Source organism: Hemitrygon akajei, chromosome 2, assembly GCF_048418815.1.
Source record: "Hemitrygon akajei chromosome 2, sHemAka1.3, whole genome shotgun sequence".
NCBI lineage: Eukaryota > Metazoa > Chordata > Chondrichthyes > Myliobatiformes > Dasyatidae > Hemitrygon > Hemitrygon akajei.
In genome coordinates, this window is record NC_133125.1 from 92,526,081 (window position 1) to 92,549,411 (window position 23,331).

At 37.2% G+C, this 23,331-nt stretch overlaps 1 protein-coding gene across 1 annotated transcript in view; it reads right to left on the reverse strand.

The window, feature by feature from the left end:
• The window catches only part of LOC140714547 (low-density lipoprotein receptor-related protein 1-like), a 1,940,354-nt gene that overhangs the window by 167,631 nt on the left and 1,749,392 nt on the right, over nt 1-23,331 (reverse strand). Inside the window, exons 66-67 of the mRNA XM_073025830.1 lie at nt 21,487-21,606; nt 18,098-18,223 (exon numbers count right to left, since the gene is read on the reverse strand). Coding sequence (XP_072881931.1) covers nt 18,098-18,223; nt 21,487-21,606 — 246 coding nt within the window. The remainder of the gene's footprint in view (nt 1-18,097; nt 18,224-21,486; nt 21,607-23,331) is intronic.

A 23,331-nucleotide genomic window follows, 5' to 3' on the forward strand; every position in this document is an offset into this window, starting at 1 on the left:
GAGGTTGCACGTTCTCCCTGTGACTGTGTGGGTTCCCTCTGGGTGCTCCAGTTTCCTCCCACATTCCAAACTGACATACCGGGTGGTAGGTTAATTGGTCATTGCAGATTGAACTGTAATTAGACTAGGATTAAATCGGGGGATTGTTCAGGTCAAAGGGCTGGAAGGGCCTATTTCATGCTGTATAATAAAATATATATATTTTTTAAATATGAGTTGTCAGCATTCTATATTAGCACTGGAAGCACGTTGACACTTGCAGGCTGCCCACCACAATCCCTGCTGTTTGGCTTCACTGCAAACAACACGTATCACTGTATGTTTTGATGCTTTGATATATATGTTGCAAATAAAGCTATGTACTCGAAACATCAAGGTATTCAGTGAAATGTGTCATTCGTGCTGGTGTTAGCCTGCAAGTGTCGCCATGCTTCTGGCATTAACACAGCATGCCCACACAATTTCCTAACCTTAACCCATATGTCTTTAGAATGTGGGAGAAAACCAGAGCACCCAGAGGAATCTCACACGGTCATTGGGAGTTGAAATATTATTTAAAATAGCTCTATTAAAATAATCTTTAAACAGCTCATAATATAAGGGAAATCCCAGACAAAAGTGTACAGTACAATCTATTTTTTTCTGTACATTTCTTGGGGTTAGATCTATTGTACATTTCTTCTTCATTCAAATGTGTTCTCTGGTGCATGGAACTTCACCAGTTTGATACAAAGGGTTAACTTATAAGGAGTGTTTACTTTAGTTGAAGGAGTCTAGAACCAGAAGGCACAGCCTCGGAATATAATGATGTCTCTTTAGAATGGAGATGAGGAGGAATTTCTTTAGTCAAAGGGTGGTGAATCTAAGGAATTCATTGCCACAGGTGGGTGTGGAGTTGAAGTTATTGTGCATAATTAGAGGCGAGGTTGATAGGTTCTTGATTAGTAATGGTTACGGGGTGAAGGCAGGAGAAAAGATTTAAGGGGATAAAGATCAACCGTGATCGAATAGTGGATCAGACTCAGTGAGCAGAAAGGCCTACTTCTGTTCCTATGTCTTATGGTGTTATGGTATGGGTTTGATTTTCTGACAAAAGGGGTATCCTGAAATCATTTTGCACTGAAAAGTAAAATTGGAAATAACTACCATGTTCTGAATTTATTGTATAGGTGATAATTGTTCTGCTGAAGGGCTACTTTCTCTTGAATTTTTTGTAGGGTAGGAGTTACAATGTCCATTGTAAGCATAAGTCATTCATATTATCTTTTGTTTTTCTGGATAAGAGGAACATCTCTGCTTGCCAGTACACTCTATGAATCATCCATATGCTTACAGACGAGGATGCATAAAGCCAAAAAAATGATCCCAGTACTGAGCAGCTGATTGTGTTAGTATTCTTGGATCTGCTGTTGGCATTAACACCACTGCTCTTGCTCCCATGTTTGCTGATTGCTAGTGTTGGATTTGCAGCATAAAAATAGCTGAAATCATATAAGATTGTGAGTATAACTTTCATGAAACTCAGCATTCTTGTTTCCTTAACTTTTGAAGCTGCTCCAGGTCTGTGGCACACAGGAACCAATCCAACACCTATCCCAATCAAAATGTAGTCTTGTCATAGACTTCAGCCATTGCTATTATGTTAATAAAATCACACCGCAGCACTCAATGAAGATGTACTAAGAGATATATGACAGACCAACAACAAAATGGTATTTTTTATTTCCTTACAATTCAATTTTATTAAAACATGGTTTCTAATTAAACTATAGCCTGTAACCCTAATGACCAACAGGTTCCATTTATAAAACCTAGGCTTCAAAAGGAGTCAGTGGAAAATTCTCTGCATAGCTAGCAAGGTCAATGGATAATTTAGTCCACCTTACAAAGAGATACACTCTGTAAGTACATCCCTCTCAGGTCCTACACTGCAGTCCCCTAAAACAAACATCTTTGCTTATTACTTCAGTTTAATATAATTGGGCGGTCCTGTCATTTATTGCAGGGTTCAGAGTTGGTCTAGAGATTAATATTACTGCTATTTGGGTACAAAGCAAGTGGGGAACTGCCATGCATGATCTGTCACTTGGAATGCTCATTGTGCTACTGCTTTCTGCTTCACCTGATATCCCAGGTATTGCATAGTGGAGAAGAAAAAACATCAACCGAGTCGGTTTTTAAAAGGTAGCTCTCTTACGAATTGTCACTATTCTTGTCTCCACCTTGTGGTGTGCTTGAGCTGTCAATTTTATGTGCTTATCCAAATTTAAGGACTTTAAAAATATCTTGTAAACTAATTTGGGTAGAGTGGCACAACATTTATCCAAAGCCAAGTAACAAGCCCGAATTAATTATTCCTAACAACACCACCAAGGACAAGACCATAAGACGATAAGATATAGGAGCAGAAGTAGGTTATTTGGCTCATTGAGTCTCTTCCACTATTTCATCATGGCTGATCCATTTCCCTCTCAGCCCCAATCTTCTGCCTTCTTCCTGTATCCTTCCATGCCCAGACTAATCAAGAATCTATCAATCTTTGTCTGAAGTACACCCAATAACTTGGCCTTCACAGCTGTCCTTGGCAACAAATTCCACTGATTCACCACTCTCTGGCTAAAGGAATTCCTCCTTTCTCCGTTCTAAGTGGACATCCCTCTATTCTGAGATTGTGTCCTCTGGTCTTAGAATCCCTCACCATAGGAAACATTCTCTCCACATCCTCTCTATCAAAACCTTTCAACATTTGATAGGTTTCAATGAGATTGAAAATTTTCAATAAGATTTCATTCTTATGAAATCCAGTGAGTAATGGTCTAGAGCCATCAAATGCTCCTCATATGATAAGCCTCTCAACCCCAGATTCATTTTTGTGAACCTCCTCTGAACCCTCTCCAATGTCAGCACATCAGTTCTTAGATAAGGGGCCTAAAACAGCTCACAATACTCTAGGTAATGCCTCACCACTGCCTTATAAAGCCTTAATTTTTATATCTATTGCAATACTGTACAGAGCGCAAGATTTCTTAAATCAGGAATCTTTGTATACATTATAATGTTCACTTACAGACCAAAACATGACTTACTGTGTAGAGATATGGGGAAGTACATACAGAACAAATACAAGCTCGATTTTTCTACTCCAAAAGAACGCGATATGAATTGTAAATAAGACAAGTTATTATGAGCCAACCAATCCACTATTTATTCAACTAAATACTTTAAAATTCAGAGATTTTGTAGATTTTAAAATAATAAAAATTAAATATTAAGTAAAAAATGGACAGTTACCACAAAGTATCCAAAGATTGTTTAAAATGAGAGAAAGTCAACATGATTTGAGAGGAACATGTATATTTAAAAAAACAAGGGATAAGAACAAATGTAAAAAATCACTGTATTTCAGTCAGAGGGGTGAATCTATGGAACAGTTATAGTGAAAGTTTAAAAACATGCACCACACTTAACAAGTTTAAAAAATTATTTTAAAATAATTTTAAAATAATTTAATGAACAAATATAAAATACATGATTTAAAATGAATGGAATGTAAATAACTGATACTTGGAATTGGATTTTGTATTAAAAGATTGTGATTTTTTTTGTTTTGATGTGATGATTGACGCCACACATGTTGTTGTATAAGTAAGAGGGGTAGGCGAAATAAGCTGTAGCTTCAGCCTACACCCTTTCGCTCTGTTTTAAAGATTTTTATTACTTAATTTTGTTTACGAAATCATCATTGAAAATGATGCTTTTTGTTATGTTTGTACTGACCAAAACAAAATTTCATTAATTCATTCTAGTCCTCTGGAAATGAATGCTAAACATCGCATTTTCCTTCCTCACCACTGAGGCAATCTTCAAATGAACCTTTAGGGCAGGGATGGCCAACTATGGTGCATTGGATGATTAGAAGTGGTGCATTGCACCCCAGTGATAATAGTAAAAAAGTAAGCCTACTCAAGCAAAATATATTAACCAAAAACCGATTTGTAGAAAAAAAATCTCTAACAGGAATTCAAGTAGCTTAGAGCTAGAAATGGGTTTTACTAATAATAAATCTAAAACTTAGCAATTATTTTTATCGATTTTATTGTTTTGTGCTCATCTTTTGGCGAATGATATCTTCTTTCACATTAATCTGTTTTCAATTAAAAAAATGTTCATTGAGTCAAACTAGGAAAGAAGGACTTTTGTTCTGCAGTCATTCCATAACTGTTCAATACACGTTTGATTCTTGTTTGATCCTGAGGTGCCAGACATCTGCACCAGCGATGCGTTGCAGGTTTTTGCCAGTCAGTTTACAACTGACACTTACGCACTACGGAGTTGTGCTTTGTTCTTCCTTTGTGAACATTTGCAGCTTTGTAATTTTTTTTAAATTAAGCCTTGTTTTTACATTCAGTTACCCATCACAGTGCAAAAGAAAATGAGCAAAAGGAAAGTAGCAAGTGATAGTAAGCGTGAATTCAATGAACGGGGGAAAATGAGTTCTTATTTATAGTGGGTCCATCAGGAAAACAGTTGTGCATTGTTTGTGAAAACACTTTCTCATATAATAGAAGACATGATCTGAATAGACACTATAAAACACAACATCAGACTGAAATAGAAGGAAAACTGAAGCTAGTGCTTGGGTCTGAGTTATGGAAAGAATATGTGATTAAGAAAAAGGAAGAAATTAAAAGAAGACAAAATATATTTGTTAAAAGTCTCATTAAGGTAAGTAATGTTTATCTTGTGTTTATATTAAATCAATGTATCATGTAAAAATGCTAAATATGTCTATATTAACATATTTTTACAAGAATTGAATGGGGGTAAAAGAGTTGCATGACGCATCTGAACTTATGTGTGAAAAAATTGATGCATGAAATGTAAAAGGTTGGCCACCCCTGCTTTAGGGAATCCTGCATGAGGATTCCCAAGTCCCTTTGCACATCAGAATTAAAACATGGGTTACTTTCCAGAAACTTTTTCAAGCAAGGCAATGTTTTACATGGTGCACATAATAGATATTGTTGAAAAACTATCACGTGATACTTACTGTATGACTTCCAGAGTCTATAATTTTCCTTTTGCATCTTCCATGTATATGAAATACCTAAGCATGGCAATAATGCTATTTGCATAATGTTATTTAAAGATGTACAATTTACATTAATTTATATCACATGTAAAATTCAAGCGACAAATTATTGTCAGTTTTATCCAGAATTGAAAGTGAAAACAAATCTGCCTCCAACAACTAGGGAAATGAAGCAGACTGCCAAAATGCATTGATGACTTCTCAGTATCATATGGTAGCATGTCTTAGAAAAGTGATAGATGTGTCTATCACAATGATCTTGGTCCTGGCTGCAAGCCACTGCTTCAGGTCACCTGTAACTCCACTCATCTTTTTCCAGCATGGTCTACGTTCAAGTTCCCCTTTGTCCTTGGCTTCAATGAACTACAGTGACTCCCAATTCTGTCATGCCTGAAAATAAAAACAACTTCATTTCTGTTTTTAAATCTGTTCTCTCTCTTCCTACCTCTGTAAGCTATCTCACTTCTGAATATTCTGTATTTGAAACTGATCTTTCACAGAATTGAGGCTGCCATTGATTGTGGTTAAGGTAATGGTCAAATTCTGTATTAATTTTCTAGACTGATATATATGCATCATATGATAGTTTGGAGTATGTTATTTTAAAATTAAATGGCTCTTAAACATCTGTTTATGCTGAGTCAAAGCCTGATGAACTGAGAGTGACACACCATCACTGGTTTCAGATATTGTGCAGCAATTGCTCAGTGATCGAGCAGAAGCAAGGGCAATATTCCAAAATGATTTCATCTACCCACTTCCAGTTAACCTCACTTGAAATGCTCATGTAACCATCCAGGTTGCCTTCAATTAATTATGTAAATGCTAACATTTCTAAGAAGAACTATGATCATTAGAGATTCTGCAGAAGTTTGAAATCCAGAGTAACACACATAAAATGCTGAAGGAACCCAGCACTTCTAGCAGCATCTTTGGAGAAAAATGAACAGTTGATGTTTCAGGCCAAGATCCTTCATCATTCCTTACCAACTATGGGGATGTGACACTGAGCAGGATGAAGTTTTGGGATAAAGCAGTTGCAAGTTTAGCAATCTGAATAGCCAGGGGCTCATTGAATGGAGGGAAAGGAATACCCTGTTAAATTTCTTTTATTTCAATATATAAGGATTAACAGTTGAAGTGGATGAATGCAGTAAATTGGTTCCGGGGAGTGCGATGTTATAATAGAAACATGGCTGAGAGAAGGGTAAAACAGGCAGCTCAGCGTTCAAGGATACAGATGTTAGAGGCATAACAGATTTTCAGGTAAGACAGGAATGAGTTTGCCTTTTTGATAAGGAAGGAGATAACAGCAGTATTTAGAGACAGCATACTTGGAGGATCGTTCAGTGAGGATCAACAGATAGAGTTTTGGAACAAGAGGAGAACATCACTCTAGTGGGGCTATATAATGATCCCAAATAATCAGTAGGAACTTGAGGAGCAGGTGTGTAGAGAAATAGTTCATTGCTGAGAAAATGACTGGGCTGTATTAGTGGGAAGTTTTAATTTCCCCAGTTTTGACAGGGCTACACAGAGTGTTAAGAGGATGAATGGAGTGGAATTTGTGTAATGTGTCCAGGAAGCATGACACCTGCACCAACCTGGAAGCCTGAGAAGAGTTTATGTGTCCAGGAAGGTTTCCTGAGTCAATAAATAAAGGTCCCCACATAGGAAGGTGTAATATTGGACCTACTCGTGGGGTATGAGGCAGAGCAGTAACTGAACTGGCAATTGGGTAGCTCTTTGACTCCACTGACCATAATTCTGTTTGTTTTAAGATAGCATTGGAAAGGACAGGACAGATCACAGACCAGGATTCTAAACTGGAGCAGTGATAATTTTGAGGGAATTAAGCAGAATCTAACATAAATCAATTGGTAGAATAGACTTGAGAGCAACGGAACAAATGGCAAGTGGGAGGCTTCTAAAAATGAGATATCAAGAGTCAATGTCCCTCGTAGCATGAAAGGTAAACCTAGCACATTTGGGGAACCCTGTCTGTTGAGAGATATTGAGGCTCTGGTCAAGACAAAGAAAGATGCACACATTATGTTTAGGAATTCAGGGATAAGTGAATCTCTTGATGATGATAAAAAGATTGAGAATAGATGGAGGAGGGAAATTAGAAGGACAAAGAGATGGTACCAAATGGATCTGGCAGATAAGGTTAAGGAAAATTTGAAGAGCTGATTATACATATATTAAGAATAACAGAGTGGGTAAGAAGAGAGTATATCTCCTCAAATTTACTGAGGTGAAAACTTGCTTGGTCAATGTATTTCGCAGGGGTTGGTGTATATACATCTATTCACATTATATGTCAATGTGGAATGGCGGAATTGATGGCTCAATGGCCAAGTTTGTGGTTGATACAAAGTTAGATGGAGTGGCAGGTAGTGTTGAGGAAGCGGAGATTCTGCAGAATGGCTTAGACAGAATAGAAGAACGGCAAGGAAGTGGCAGATGGAATATAGTGTAGGGAAGTCTATAACCATGCACTTTGGTAGAAGAAATAAGGAATAGAATATTTTCTAATTGGACAAAATATTCAAAACCCAGAGGTACAAAGGAACTAGGAAGTTCTCATGCAGGATTCCCTAAAGGTTAACTTGAAGACTGAGTTGGTGACAAGGAAGGCAAATGCAAGTTTAATTAGCATTCATTTCGAGAGGACTGGAATATAAAAGCAAGGATATAATGCTGACACAATAAGGCACTGATCAGACTGCACTTAAGAGTAATGTAAGCAGTTTTGGGCCCCTTATCCAAGAAAGGATCTACTGGCCTTGGACAGGGCCCAGAGGAGATTCACAAGAATAATCCTGGGAATGAAATGGTTAATGTATGAGAAGCATTTGAGCCTCTGGGCCTACACTCACTGGAGTTTAGAAGAATGAGGAGGGATCCCATTGAAATCTACTGAATATTAAAAGAATGGGTGAGTCTAGACCAGAGGACACGTCCACAGAATAGAAGGTCAGCCTTTAGAATAGAACTGAGGAGGAATTTATTGCCACAGACAGTTGTGCAGGCCAAGCACCAGGTATATTTAAGCAGATGTTAATGGGTTCTTGATTAGTAAGGATATCAAAAGTTATGGGGAGAAAGCAGAAGAATGGGGTTGAAAGGGATAATATATCAGCCACAGTGGAATGGTGGGGCAGACTCATTGGGCTAAATTGACCAGCTCTGCTCCTCTGCCTTATGGCCTTAGAAGGAAAACAGGAGGAGCTGTTTTGGAGAACATTCATATTAGCAGGAAGAAGCTATTTGTACCCTTACAGCACATTAAAGTTTTTAAATTGCTAGGACCTGACAATACACCCTTAGCTTTAATGGGAGGTTGTAGAAGAAATACAGGCCTCTGTGGAGATACTTGCTTCATCATTAACCACTGGTGGAAATCCCAAAGACTGGAAGATGACTAATATTGTTTCTTTGTTTAAGAATGGTAGGAAAGACAAGCCAGAGAAGTACATGCCATTCAGTCTGACAATCAGGAATGGGAAAGTTGCTGGAGGGAGAAGATCTACCTGCATTTGGGTAGACAGCCTGATTAGGAGTTAGCACGGCTTTGTGCATGGGAACTCCAGTCTGATGAATCTCGTAGAGCTCTTTGAAGAGTTACAAAAGGTAGATGGTGGTGGGGAAGTGAATGTTATTTATCTGAACTTTAGCAAGGCCTTTGACAAGGTCCTGTGTGGTAAGCTGGTCTGAAAGCTTAGGTCCCATGGACTCCTGGGAGAGCTAGTTAATTGGCTCAGAGGTAGAAATCAGAGAATAGCAACTAAATGCAACTTTTCAGAATGGAGGCCAATGACAGCTGGCATGCCAGAGGGGTCAGAATGGGACCCTTATTGATCATTATTTATATAAATGATATGGACAAGAAATGCACAAGGCTTGATTAGCAAGTTTTCAGATAACACAAAATTAGTAGGTGTTGTTGATGGTGAAGAAAATTGTCGACTGCAGGGATCAGTTAGGGAAGTGGGCCGTGGAGTGGCAAACGGATTTCAATACAGGGAAGTTTGAGGTGATACATTTGGAAAGTCAAACCAGAGTAGGACTTATACTATGGAGGGAAAGATATTAGAAGTGTAATGTAACAGAGGGACCTAGGAATAGGTGTGCAGAGTTCATTGCAAATGGAATCAGATTTTTATAGGTTGGTGATAAAGTCGTATAGCATGGTGAACTTTATCAGTTAGGGCACTGATTATAAGAGTCGGGATATTATATATTAGTTGTATAAATCATTGGTGAGGTCATATACAGAGTACTTTGTATAGTTTTGTTCAGCCTTTTAAGATGTGATTAAAGTGGAAAGATTTCAAAATGACTTCTGAGGATGTTGCCAGATTAGAAGGCCCGAGATATAGGGAGAGGTTGGCCACACTAGGTTTTTATTCATGGAATGTAGGAGAATGAGGGGTGTCTTAGAATAATACTTAGAAGTGTTTAAAATTATGAGTGATATAGCTGAGGTGGATGGCTACAGTCTTTTCCCTGGGTAGTGGAGCCTAAAACAAGGGAACATAGACTTAGGGTGACAGGAGAAACATTTGAAAAGGATCTGAAGGGCAATTATTTCACACAGAATGTGGTGAGTATATGGAATGACTTGACAAAGGAAATTGCTGTGGCAGGTACATTAGTCTCATTTAAGAAACAGGGTTTAGAAGGATATGGGCCAAATTGGGACTAGCTTGGTAGACTATGTGAGCTGAAGGGCCTGTACCTGTGCTGAGTGGACTATTTATTGGGTGGTTGTAATTTACTGAAATGTTACATATGCTTGCTATCTTGTATGTGCTATGTGCTGGGACTATTGGCATTGTGTTTGCATCTTGGCCCCGGAGAACGTTATCTTGTTTGGCTATATTCATCATTATTCGTGTATGGTTGACTGACAATTAAACAAATAGAATAGAATAGAACTGAATTGAATTGAATTGAATGCATGACTTCAGTGACCCAGGTCTATTCTGACACCCATTATTGTAGAGTTTATATGTTCTTCCCATGACTGTGTGGGTTTTGTATGGTTTACTCTATTTCCTCCCATTACATAAACAGATACACTAATTTTTATTGGCATTTCCCTGCATGTAGTGAATGGTAGACTCTGAAGAGAGCTGAGAGTAATGTTAGTAGAATGAAATAATTTCACGTAAGTGGGTGCTTGATGTTCAGCATTAATCGGTGGGCTGATGATAGAACTATAATATGTTTTAGAACAGAATTAAGAATTAGCTATAACATTGTTTTCAATACTTCCATATGATAAAGTATTTAACAGTCTCTTGTCCCTCTCAGATTAATCTGATCGATCGCATTCTCCCACTTATTTCCCTTTAAGCTATTCTCTCACAAATTCTCATTCCCACTAATTCTTCCATCAGCCTCCTTCGTATGGAGTTGTATACAATAGCCAATTAGTCAAACCATTAATGTATCTTTGGAATGTGGAAGAAAGCCATAATGTTACAGGGGGAGTATACTCTCACAGAAAGAGCTCTGGATGATGAAGTTAAAACTGGATCACTGGAGCTGTGAGACAGTTACATTACCCGGAGCACCACTGTGCCACCCATCATATTTCATAGAATACATCAGAGAAATCTGCTTAAAAAGTATTGTAGAAACTGCTGACATTTACTAATTTAAACAAAAGTTTAAATTACACACTACACATTCAAAGCATGCACTTCCAAACCTGGAAGCTTGAAGCCAGTGACAGATGCGGAATATCAAAGTAACTTGCTCCATATTTGAACCTCGTGTAAATTGTTGGTGGACCTTTACCCTGCTAAAATTCTATGGTATTCACATTGATAGTTTTCTCCCCTGTGATGTAAAACATGGGATCTGAGAACCCAGTGGACATTGTGGGACAATAGTTCCATAGCAGCCTTTAATAACAGAGAAAAAAAAAACATTCAACTTATTTTCCAATTACTCAATTAACTTTTAATGTTTTAAATGCAAAAGGATTTTACAAATTGATTAAAATTTTCTTACAGCTTTGACAGTCTACACATTTTCTGGAGACCATGGTCTGAAGTCCAGAACATTTTGTGTCAAAAAAATAGATCTCTGCATCCAGACAGGTAAATGTGGAGAAAATATGGATCCAACTTTTGACCCTATATTTCTATCAGTCTTCAGACTGAATAACATTTACAGCATATCTTGCTGATGTGCAAATGATGTGTGGAATAAAGGCAACAGGACAACTGAAACATTAGTGAGTGAATAGCCTCCTTTCAAGGTTCAAGGTACATTTATTATCAAAGTATCTATGCAGAATACATCTCTGAGATTTGTTTTCTCCAGAAAACCATGGAAGCCGAAGAAGAACAATCCCTCATGCACAAAAAATTAAATCATACAAACTGCAACAAGAACATCAGTTTCCCTCCGTGTGAAAAAAAAACCAAATTGTGCTTACGGCAACAAGAACAGCAATATGACATAAGAAAGTAACAAAGGTCTGAAAAAGAATTTGGGCCAAAACTGATCAAAAAGAAGAAGTGACAACGGAGACACAAGATGAAGATTAAGAGACAAAGCAAGCCAAAAAGGATGAGAAATGAGCAAAATAAAAGACTACAATATAAAATTTACGTCATTGTAGAATAAGATACACAAATACACACAACTGAGGAAGTCAATTATTGTTGCACCAGTAATTAAAACAACTGCTAAATAGACACTCCAATGATTAAATATGAGCAAGTGTAATCAACAGTAAATCTATATATTCTGGTAGCATTTAAAAGAAATAGAGATTTTGAGTGGAATTTACTGTCAACATGAGGCAAATGGCAGAGTAGAAGGGGGGGGGTCATTACAGATATTCAAAATTTAGGGTTAAATTTGCGCATTGACATTAGCATTCATTGCAAACTCACAGTTGCTTTTCAAGGAAGATACAGCTCAGAATTAACCAGACTTGGATGTCATTTGTAATATTTTGATCATGTGTATTATAAAATCCAAAGGAAATAAAATAGATATGAATGCTGAAACCGATAGGCTAGGCTCAAGAAAGAACACTTAATTGAAAATCAAATCAGAGAGAAATTATGGTAATGATTGCAGGCTTCCTAAATACAAAAGGAGAACATTAAAAGATCAACTTCATTATTTGAAGATTAAGACAGTAAAGATAGGTTTTCAAGTATAAAGGCTGACACCAGCTCTGGAAAAGTGCCAGGAGCCTTTCACTATCAAGAGATATGATGATACATGCACTTCAGCCATAGAAAAGAAAAATAGATTTGAAACCTAAGGCAATGCTGCTTCTTCAATCAAAAAACAAAATCCCCAAAGGAAAGAAACAAAATATTATACACAATTTGAGATACATAAATTTTATTTTAAATCAAAAATTGATTTATTATCCTTCTGCAATTAGGTTAACAGCCATTAGATCGGTTTACCTATTTCCATTAACATTATTAAAAACTAAGAAATAGATTCATAATTCTCACTAAAATCAGTAACAGTGGACACTTTTTCTGCATATAATGTAAAACATGTAACAATAGACAGTAGGTGCAGGAGTAGACCATTCGGCCCTTCTAGCCAGCACCGCCATTCACTGTGATCATGGCTGATCATACACAATCAGTACCCCGTTCCTGCCCTCTCCCTATATCCCTTGACCCCGCTATCTATAAGAGCTCTATCTAACTCTCTCTTGAATGCATCCAGAGACTTGGCCTCCACTGCCTTCTGGGGCAGAGCAATCCACATATCCACCACTCTCTGGGTGAAAAAGTTTTTCCGCATCTCTGTTCTAAATGGCCTACCCCTTATTCTTAAACTGTGGCCTCTAGTTCTGGACTCACCCATCAGCGGGAACATGCTTCCTGCCTCCAGCGTGTCCAATCCCTTAATAATCTTATATGTTTCAATCAGATCCCCTCTCATCCTTCTAAATTCCAGTGTATACAAGCCCAGTCGCTCCAATCTTTCAACATATGACAGTCCCGCCATTCCGGGAATTAACCTTGTGAACCTGCGCTGCACTCCCTCAATAGCAAGAATGTCCTTCCTCAAATCTGGAGACCAAAACTGCACACAATACTCCAGGTGGGGTCTCACCAGGTCCCTGTACAGCTGCAGAAGGACCTCTTTACTCCTATACTCAATTCCTCTTGTTATAAAGGCCAGCATGCCATTAGCTTTCTTCACTGCCTGCTGTACCTGCATGCTTGCTTTCATTGACTGATGTACAAGAACACCTAGATCTTGTTGTACTTCCCCTTTTCCTAACTTGACTCCATTTAGATAGTAATCTGCCTTCCTGTTCTTGCCGCCAAAGTGGATAACCTCACATTTGTCCACATTAAACAGAATCTGCCAGACATTTGCCCGTTCACCCAACCTGTCCAAATCACCCTGCATTCTCATAACATCCTCCTGACATTTCACACTGCCACCCAGCTTTGTGTCATCAGCAAATTGGCTAATGTTACTTTTAATCCCTTCATCTAAATCATTAATGTATATTGTAAACAGCTGCGGTCCCAGCACCGAACCTTGCGGTACCCCACTGGTCACAGCCAGCCATTCCGAAAGGGACCCGTTAATCGCTACTCTTTGTTTCCTGTCCAGCCAGCCAATTTTCAATCCACGTCAGTACTCTGCCCCCAATACCATGTGCCCTAATTTTGCCCACTAATCTCCTATGTGGGACTTTATCAAAAGCTTTCTGGAAGTCCAGGTACACTACATCCACTGGCTCTCCCTTGTCCATTTTCATAGTTAACATTACTCTATGAGCCAAAGTTCTATTGTTAACTGTTTCAAAATGAGTACATTCCCAAAATATACTTTGAAGATGAATCAATAAAAGAAAAAAAAGTGTTTCTCAGCTGTTACCAAACTGTCAAATGCCTTTTATAGAAAACTACACAGGAAATTGAATGGTTTGACTGCTTCAAGAAAACAGAATAATCCTTTCTTTCCAATTAAAAACCACAAAGCTGTGTCACAAACTTTGCAATAAGCATGGTGCTACTAATAACTGATAAACCAAACAAGAGGATATAAATACTGTACAAAAAATATTATTTCTGTTTCTGAGTTTCCTCATATCACTTTCCTGATTTTAAATACCAAGAAATTTTGCCTGTAGAGCCACACTGAAATGACAAAGCTTTAAAAAACTGTAGATTAACTTTATTTGAATAACTTTCTCGAAAGATTTGATATGACTGTAGTGACTTCTTTAAAAATCAATGCTCATCCACAATTTGTTCCACACAGTTACCACTTAACAAAATCTCTTCTTCCATATTAGCCTCATCACAATTCTTTCAACTTTTATAGATATTCAGATGCAATTAAAAAGATGAAAAAGGAGAAGCTACATATTGGTTAATCCAACAAAGTTCTTGGGAAACACTGAAATCCATTATTAAATGCACAATAAAGAATAATATAAACAATAATATATTTAAACTAAGTCAACAAGGTTCTAAGAAAGGTAATTTGTATATGAAAAATCATACAGACTTTTGAGGGTATAACTTACAAGTTATGTAAAAGACATGAAGCACTGAACTAGGGTTGTAATACAAAATAAAGTTTCACAAGTTTGGGGTGGGGAAAATATATCAGTATTTGTAAGGGACTGCAGGAATAAAGAGTTTATTTCAGGTTGGCAGCCGAGGCCAGAAGGATGGCATAAGGATGAGTATTGGGCTCTGGCTTATTTATATACTACATACTTATTTATATGCAGATTTACATACTACGTTCATTATTTCTTCATGCTCATTTGCTGATGATACAGAATCAGGTGCTGTAGCTAAGAAAGCTGAGAGGGGAATACCGTGGGCCATGGATAGGGGAAGCAAGTAAAGAATGAAGGTGGCATAAATCTAAAACTGTGGAAAAATAAAATGTGCTCACCTCAGGAGAAGGATTATTAAAACAGAATAAATTTAAGACAATAAGATCATGAGACATGGGAAAAGAATTAGGCCATACAGCCCATCAAGTCTTCACCACTATTCCATCGTGGCTGATTTATTAACCCTCTCAAACCCATTCTCCTGCCTTCTCCCCATAAGAGTCACAGAACAGAAGCAGGCCCTTCGGCCCATCCAGTCTATGCCAAACCATTTAAGTCCCACTGACCTGCACCCCGACCATAGCCATCAATACTCCTACTATCTACATTCAGATTCAGATTCGGATTCAGTTTATTGTCATTTAGAAACCACAAATGCAATGTAGTTAAAAAAATGAGACAACGTTCCTTCAGAATGATATCACAAAAGCATATGACAAAACAGACTACACCAGAAAATCCACATAGCATTTGGCAATCCCCAATACATATCTATCTAAGCTTCTCTTAAACATTAAAATTTAGCTCACATGTACCCTTTCACTGTCACCCCACTCCACACTCTTTCCATCCTCTGAGTGAAGAAGTTCCCCCTCATGTTTCCCTTAAACTTTTCAACTTTCACACTTAACCCATGACCTCTGGTTGTAGCCCCACCCAACTCAGTAGAAAAAGCCTGCTGGAATTTATCCTGTAGATATCCTTCATAATTTTGTATACCTCAATCAATTTCCCCCTCAATCCTCTACATCACAAGGAATATGGTCCTAATCTATTCAATCTTTCCTTAGAACTCAATTCAACCAGGCCTGGCAACAATCTTGTAAAGTTTCTCTATACTGTACTCTTTTCACCTTAATTACACCTTTCCTGCAGATGAGATCCCAGGTTCCTTTGTTCTACCGCACTCCTTAGTGCCCTACCATTCACTGTGTAAGACCTACCCTGGTCGTTCCCACCAAAGTCCCATAGGATAATGTAATTGGGAAAAATGTACATAATTCATAACCACCAACATTGAATTGAGGTTCACTTTAAGAGGCTAGTCTGAAGTGATGACATTATTACGTAAACATTTTTAATGCATTTTTGTGTTTAGGTTCTGGAGTTCAATAAAGTGTGTCATGGGTTTCACTAAAACATAAAAGTTCTCACCTTGCTTTATTTGTGAAAACCTATATTGGTGACCCTGTGGCTCTAGAACAATTCTGGAATTATTGAACATGTTGGCCAATGCAGTCGCTTTAAAACTACTGGAGATCTGGAGCCAAATGCCGTCGCTTGGTTTGTACAAATTGAGGCCCAGTTCGCTCTGTGAGAAATCACTGCTGGCAACACCAAATTCTATTACATGGTAGTGTCGCCCAACAACTCCACAACTGTGAGAGCGGTGAGTCTGCTCGAAGACCCACCTAAACACGATAAATACCCATTTTTGAAAACTCACCTTTTACTGACTTTTGGACTATCGGAGTCTGAGCGCGCTGAACAGTTGTTCTCCTTATGCAGTCTCGGTGATGCTAGGCCTTTGGAGCTATTGGACCACATGCTGTCTCTCCTGGGAAATCACCATTCTTTGACATCCTTTCTAATTAAGAACCATTCAACTTCCACTTTAAATATACCCAATGACTTGGCCTCCAAATCCATCTGTAGCAATGAATTCCACAGATTCATTACCTTCTGGCATAAGGAATTTCTCCTTATCTCTGTTCTAAAGGGACATCCTTCTATTCTGAGGTTCTAGTCCTCTGGGCTTAGAAAATATTTAAAGCAGAATATATTTTTAAATAGTAAGAAACTAGTAAATGCAATAACAAAGTGGTGAATAGAGGAATCTGTATATACTCATACAGAAAAGCTAAATAATTTTGATAGTCAATGCAGTCTTTTTAATTCTACTATTATCTCTTTCATTTTGAATGGATTTTATATGTCTACCAGAAACATTTAGAAATGACTAAAAAAAGAGTTGAATGGCCTCCTTTGTTAATGCAAAGAAACCTACTATGATGAATGATTACCCCTTTGTCAGAACAGATTGCTTGTTCTTACAGAAACATCTGCATGATGCTAATATTGAAATTTGTTGGAGGTTGGTCTTCAAGTCCCCCTCTTCAAATCTGGCCACTGTTCACAGTCTGCCCTGCTTTGATGAACGACCATAGAAGTGAGGCCTCAAATTTAATTTGAGCTGGAGAGTCACAAAAACTGAATGCATGCATAGGGGTATGTGGAGATGAATGCAAAGCACAAGATAGGTTAACATGATTCATCCCAATGTTAAACTTATTTGTGAGGTTACAGCCCCTGAGAACCAGATCAGAACTGTGATGCAAAATTAATCCACATCTGTTAATTGTAATTCAGACAGCATGTCCACTTTGAAAAAGAGTAATGACTTATACATGCATATCAACACCAACTTGCTAATAAGTATTTCATGATCCATTTAGCAGCATTCATATGTGTGTGTATGGGAGGGTGCTAGGGAATCAGTGAACAGTTGTTGATGCACAACAAATCTAAAAGGGGCTATTAATTGGAATGTTGAGCTCCAAACTGCAGTGCTGGCACTGAGGTACTGTGATGTCATCACTTTCCTTGTTGGTATACCTCTGACTGACATTAACAGCAGAAAGGCTAATCCACTCATCAAATTGTATCTCGCGTGGTGCATGATAGAAGGGAGTGAATAAACTGGATGCTATTTTCATTCCTGAATGGTTTCTATGGCACCCAAACAACATGCATTTCCAATTCCAATCTCACATACATCACGTAAATGGCATCTTAGAGTCATTACAAATTTCTGTTCTTCAAGTAATGTATTCCCTTTAAGAGAGGAATTCAAGGATATGGGTATAAAATAGAATTTTTGGCTAGACTGTGAACAACACCCTCTTTTCTGTCAGTATTTTTTGAAGCCCCTATGAATGTTCATTCAGAACACTGGTGACAGGAAGACAGATAGGAAGTGAAAATATTCAAAACCGTAATGGCAAAATTCATCCCAATTTTCAGCTTTCAAACCCACTCATAAAAGCATATTTTGAAATCACTGGATTACAAAAAATTGATATTGATCATTTTTTTTCCTTTTAACTTTATATTCCAGAAACAAAACCTACCACATTCTTCTCTTGGCTCATCAGATCCATCTCCACAATCATCCTCTCCATCACATTTCCATCGTGCAGGAACACATCTGCTTGTGCCTTTACAGTGAAAATCTTCTGTACCACAAGCAATCTGAGCTGAAGTCAATCAAAAGCAGCTTTTGTTATTGTCCTCAACTCACAAAGGCTTATCATTACTGGAGCAAAATATTCTTATTCCCAACACAATGGCATCCATTTGATCTTTGTATTCTGTCACATTTGATAAGAATAAAGGTGATATCAGCTTTAGGATTCTGCTATGAAAATTGCTGCATGTGTATGCAGATGGCATCTCACAGTTACTAGGATTATTCCTATCAGCATGGTTTATATCTGTACTAAGTACCAAGGTATTAAATAACTTTGGAATTCTGTCTAACTGATCTTGTTGCTTGACTGAATATTTATATAATACAAGGGCCGCAGTGATCTTTGTCAATTAGTAAGCTGACTGGTAAGGGTATAAAAGGTTACGGAGAGAAGGCCAAAGAATGAGGTTGAGAAGGAAAAGAAATCATCCATGATTGAACGGTGGAGCAGATTCAGTGGGCCAAATGGCCTAATTCTGCTTCTATGTGTTATGGTCTTTGTTGATGGTCATTCGAAAAAGCTGAGGAACACTGAACTTTCTAATTAATGGGCTCTACCAATGAATGCACACTGAGTCAATAATTGAGCACTGCTGAAAATCATGAGCTCAGTGAAAATTGGACGTCAATCTGTCCAAAATGTAAGTTTCAATGAGATCATTTGTCGTTCTTCTAAACTGCAGGGACCAAAATTAGTTTCTGCAGTACCTCATTAGTTACAAGCTAATATCTGGGAAAAAATTGCTTATTTCAAATCATTTGTTCCTGCACAAATTTCAACCCATCCTAGTATATTACCCTCAATTCAGTAAGCTTTCCTTTTGTTGCCCAACTCGAGTGGGACAAACAAAAGTCTTTGGAAATCTACATTTAGCCTATCCAGTATCTTTTCTGCTAGTCACATCCTCAAAGAACTCCAGCAGATTAATCAAATTTCCATTTATTAATCCAAGCTGACTCTGCTCTCCATCCACACTCCCTTCCCACCCCTTCTCACAGAGGCTACTCGACCCAGTGAATTCCTCAAGCAGTCTGAAGCTTTTTTCCTTTCCTTTAGTTAGATTGGGGCATTAAAATTTTGTTACCCATACTTGTAGGAAAGCTGTGCCTGACAGTAGGACATCCTGAAGATAAATTGACCTTTCACTCTCCGCAGACGCTGTCTGATCTTTTGAGTATTCCAACATTTTCTCTTTTATTAAAGCAGGACTCTCTGCCTACCCTTGCACTAGCTGTGTCTGTGAAATGCCTGATCGTCAAAAATAATTCTGCATCACTAAACTGATCATATCAGAATAAGAATCAGGTTTATTATCACTGAAATATGTTGTGAAATGTGTTGTTTTGCAACAATAGCAGACTGTAAAGTAAAAAAAAATAAATAGTACCAAAAAAAAGGATTAATGAAATTGTGTTCTTGGGTTTGTGGAGCATTCAGAGATTTGATGGGAAAGGAGAAGAAGATGTTTCAAAGTTACCGGAATCAATAACGTATCAACAATACAAACAGTTTTATTATGTAGCTTTGTATTTTGAATTACAAAATAATAGGTGCTTTAAGAAAGTTGTCACTTATTTAAGAAAGGTATCCTGTAACTGCATCAATATTTTGTAGAAAGTCCTAGAAAAGCTTTCTGTGAAGAAACCTCTTAAAAATATACACTTGGCCTGGCCTCATCATACTGGATTTGAAAATATGTGTACAATCTGAAACAGGCATTTTTGGTGGTACTTTCAAAGCTTCCATAGCAGTAGACAACCATTAGGTTTATAAATGCAGATAGAAAATGCATAGCACATATTCATCAATAACCAACACAATAACTGCAACAGTATTTACTTTATCATTTTACTATACTTACAGCAATAAAAATACAATAAAATACTTATGACCAAGAACTATAGAAGCCTTCTACTAAAGATTAATGACAATTGTACAAGAAAAAATGTTGTAGAGGATTATTTTTAAAGTGTGTATTCAAAATTGCTAAAGAACCAGAATTAACATCAGTTATATTTTTAAGCTTTTCATTTGTGGATGGTGTTATCTATTCTGTTTCATCAGTCCCATGCTTCCCTTTTGGGTGTGTTGGGCAATGGATCACGAGTCCCATTTTCTATCCGAGAGCAGAATGATTGCAAAAGGCATTTTTCTGCTCAGTTCAGGGAGAGGGCAGCAATACAAAGGACAAAATGTTGTACAGCTTAGGGAAGAGATAAATAGTCTTGGTTATTTTACGTAATGATCCAGGGACTTGACTGAAAACATAGTACATTTGTTCGCAAAAAGAAAAGACAAGTGCAGGCACAACTCTCTAAAAGCATTGGGTAAATTTTTAATGTTGTTGTTGCTGTATATCTGCCTCAAGAGTGTTAATACTGTTAAGTCCACCTTCAACCAGCTTCAAATGATCTAATTGCTCACTTCCAAACTACTCTCAGGAAATGATTATACCTACACCCAGACTATCTCCTTTCAAATGCCTCACATCTATTCAAGATTGCTTGTACTCATTTGTCAGTACACAAGCGTAAAGGAGAACAAGATGTTTGTTACTCCAGGTCTAATGCAGCACAAAAATACATCAAACATAAAGAATACAATGAATATAAGTAAGATTAGCTATATGCATAGACTGATTTTATGTACATACATAAAGTGACTCTAGGTACAGGAATATCTGTACATAAGGCGCCTTTGAGGAAATGATAACACAGTGCTATACCTATTGAAACTTTGCTCAAATTTTACAATTGAACTCACATCGACCAATTCCACTGGCAGCTCAATCTACACTTGTACTATCCTTTGAGTGAAGAAATTTCCCCGCAGATCCCTCTTAAATTTTTTACCTTTCAACTTAAACCTATGATCTTTATTTCTGGTCTCACCAAACTTTTGGGAAAAAGCCTACAAGCATTCATTCTATCTCTACACTCCATAATTATGAGAAAAAAATGTCATTACTAGGGCTGAAATAATTTCCACTACTCATAACTTTTGAGGGAATTCAATTGGTTTATAGAACCTAACTTCTTACAAGTTTTAGAACAAAAGCATATCTTTCTTCATTGCAGTTTCAAAATAATATTTGTAGATGTTTCTGTTATTAATATAATTCTCTGTATTTACATTATCTTCCAATTTATTACAAATTAACTGGAGTTCTCACTCATTATCAAGCAAAAATTTAGCAATATAAACTTCATCAGAAAATATACTAAGGTCTTCCATTTGCATTTATTTGAATGAATTCATAAATAGCTTACTGCAATTGGATTCATCAGAGCCATCTGCACAGTCATGATCCTTGTCACAGACCCATTCTTCAGGAATGCATCTCTTGGTAACAGCACACTGGTATTGGTTTGGAGAACATGTAACTTCAGCTAGGGAAAAAGTTAGAAACCTTTTGTCAAAACATGATGAAAAAAAAATAAAGGCAAAACCGTTGGATTTCATCCTGAACATGAATATTCAATCTTGAACACATTTCTGGACATATCTATATTTTCTAAAGTACTCATTCTGGTTTCAAATATTAAATTTAAATTTTTAAAAATCCACCACTTAGAGAATTTATAAATAGTCCAAGGTCGGTGGTCAACCTGCAATTCTGAATAACTAGTTCAGAATAAGCTCAATGATAAGTAATATACAAGGTAATAGCCTTCATTAGATCATGCATTATGAAACAATTCTTAATCAACTTCAAATATAAATAATTTTTTTCAGCACTTTCCATGTTATGCTCATAACCAAAAAATTGGCTGTGTGTAGTTTGTCAGTCTTTGTGTGCAGTTTTTCATTGATTCTGTTCTATGCATTTATTCTACTGTGAATGCTTGCAAGAAAATGGAATCGCAGGGTAGTATATAGTGACAGATACGTACTTTGAAAATAAATTTACTTTGAAGTTGCTAAATGTGAAGAATATTTGGAAAGGAGGGTTAAAATGCTGGCATAAGACTTGAATAGAGAGCTTTAAGGGATTGAAGTGGATCATAATAATTCATTTACTAAACTGAAGAAACCTTATCCTTCAGATCTACCAAAAATGGCATTGCTTAGTGTTTTGCAACACAAATAAACATCCTAAATTCAAATATTAAAAATGATTACTTATTGCAAAAACATTGAAAGCATTCAAATGAAAAATATAATTCTGCATTTTATATCAGAAAATATTTTACAGTACATTAATTTCTATTATGCAGTTACAATTGCATTATCCATCAATCCCCAACCTTAGAACTTATAAAAGCTGTAAAATCTATCAACTATTATATAAAAGTTAATTAAACTCCAACATAATAGGACTGATTAAAATCTAGACCATAAAACTATTAGATATAGGAGCAGAATTAGGCCATTTGAACCAATGAGGCTGCTCTGCTGTTTCATCATGGCTGATCCATTTTCCCTCTCAACCTCAATCTCCTGCCTTCTCCCTGTATCCTTTCATGCTGTGACTAATCAAGAATCTATCAATCTTTGCCTTAAATATACCAAATGACTTCGCCTCCACAGATTGTCTGTGGCAAAAAATGCCATAGATTCACCACTCTCTGACTAAAAAAATTCCTCCTCATTCTAAAAATTCTAAAAGGCTGCCCCTCTGTTCTTAGGCTGTGTCTTGGATCCCCCCACCACAGGAAACACCCTCTCCACATCCACTCTATCGAGGCCTTTCAACATTCGATAGGTTTCAATGAGGTCACTCCTCATTCTTCTTAATTCCACTGAGTAGAAGCCCAGAGCCATCAAATGCTCCTTGTCTGACAACCTTTCAATCTCAGAATCATTTTAGTGAACATCCTTTGAATCCTCTCTGTTGTAATGTGAGTATTATTAAAAGTAAGTTAATACTAATCGGGGAGCTGTTGGTAACAAGAAGCGGGATCCGGGTTTGGCGGGGTCTTTACTTCCACTCTTTTTACTCCCAGTGTGCATTGTATATAGTTCCTCCACCCATGCCGCACGAGGTACCTGGAAGCCTCTGTATTGTAAATATCATTTGCCGTCCCAGATAAAGATGTTCTTCTGGCCATCAAATTGTCGAGTGGTCTTTTTGTAAAGTAGAAATTACCACATATTTTTGGCGATGAGGTGAA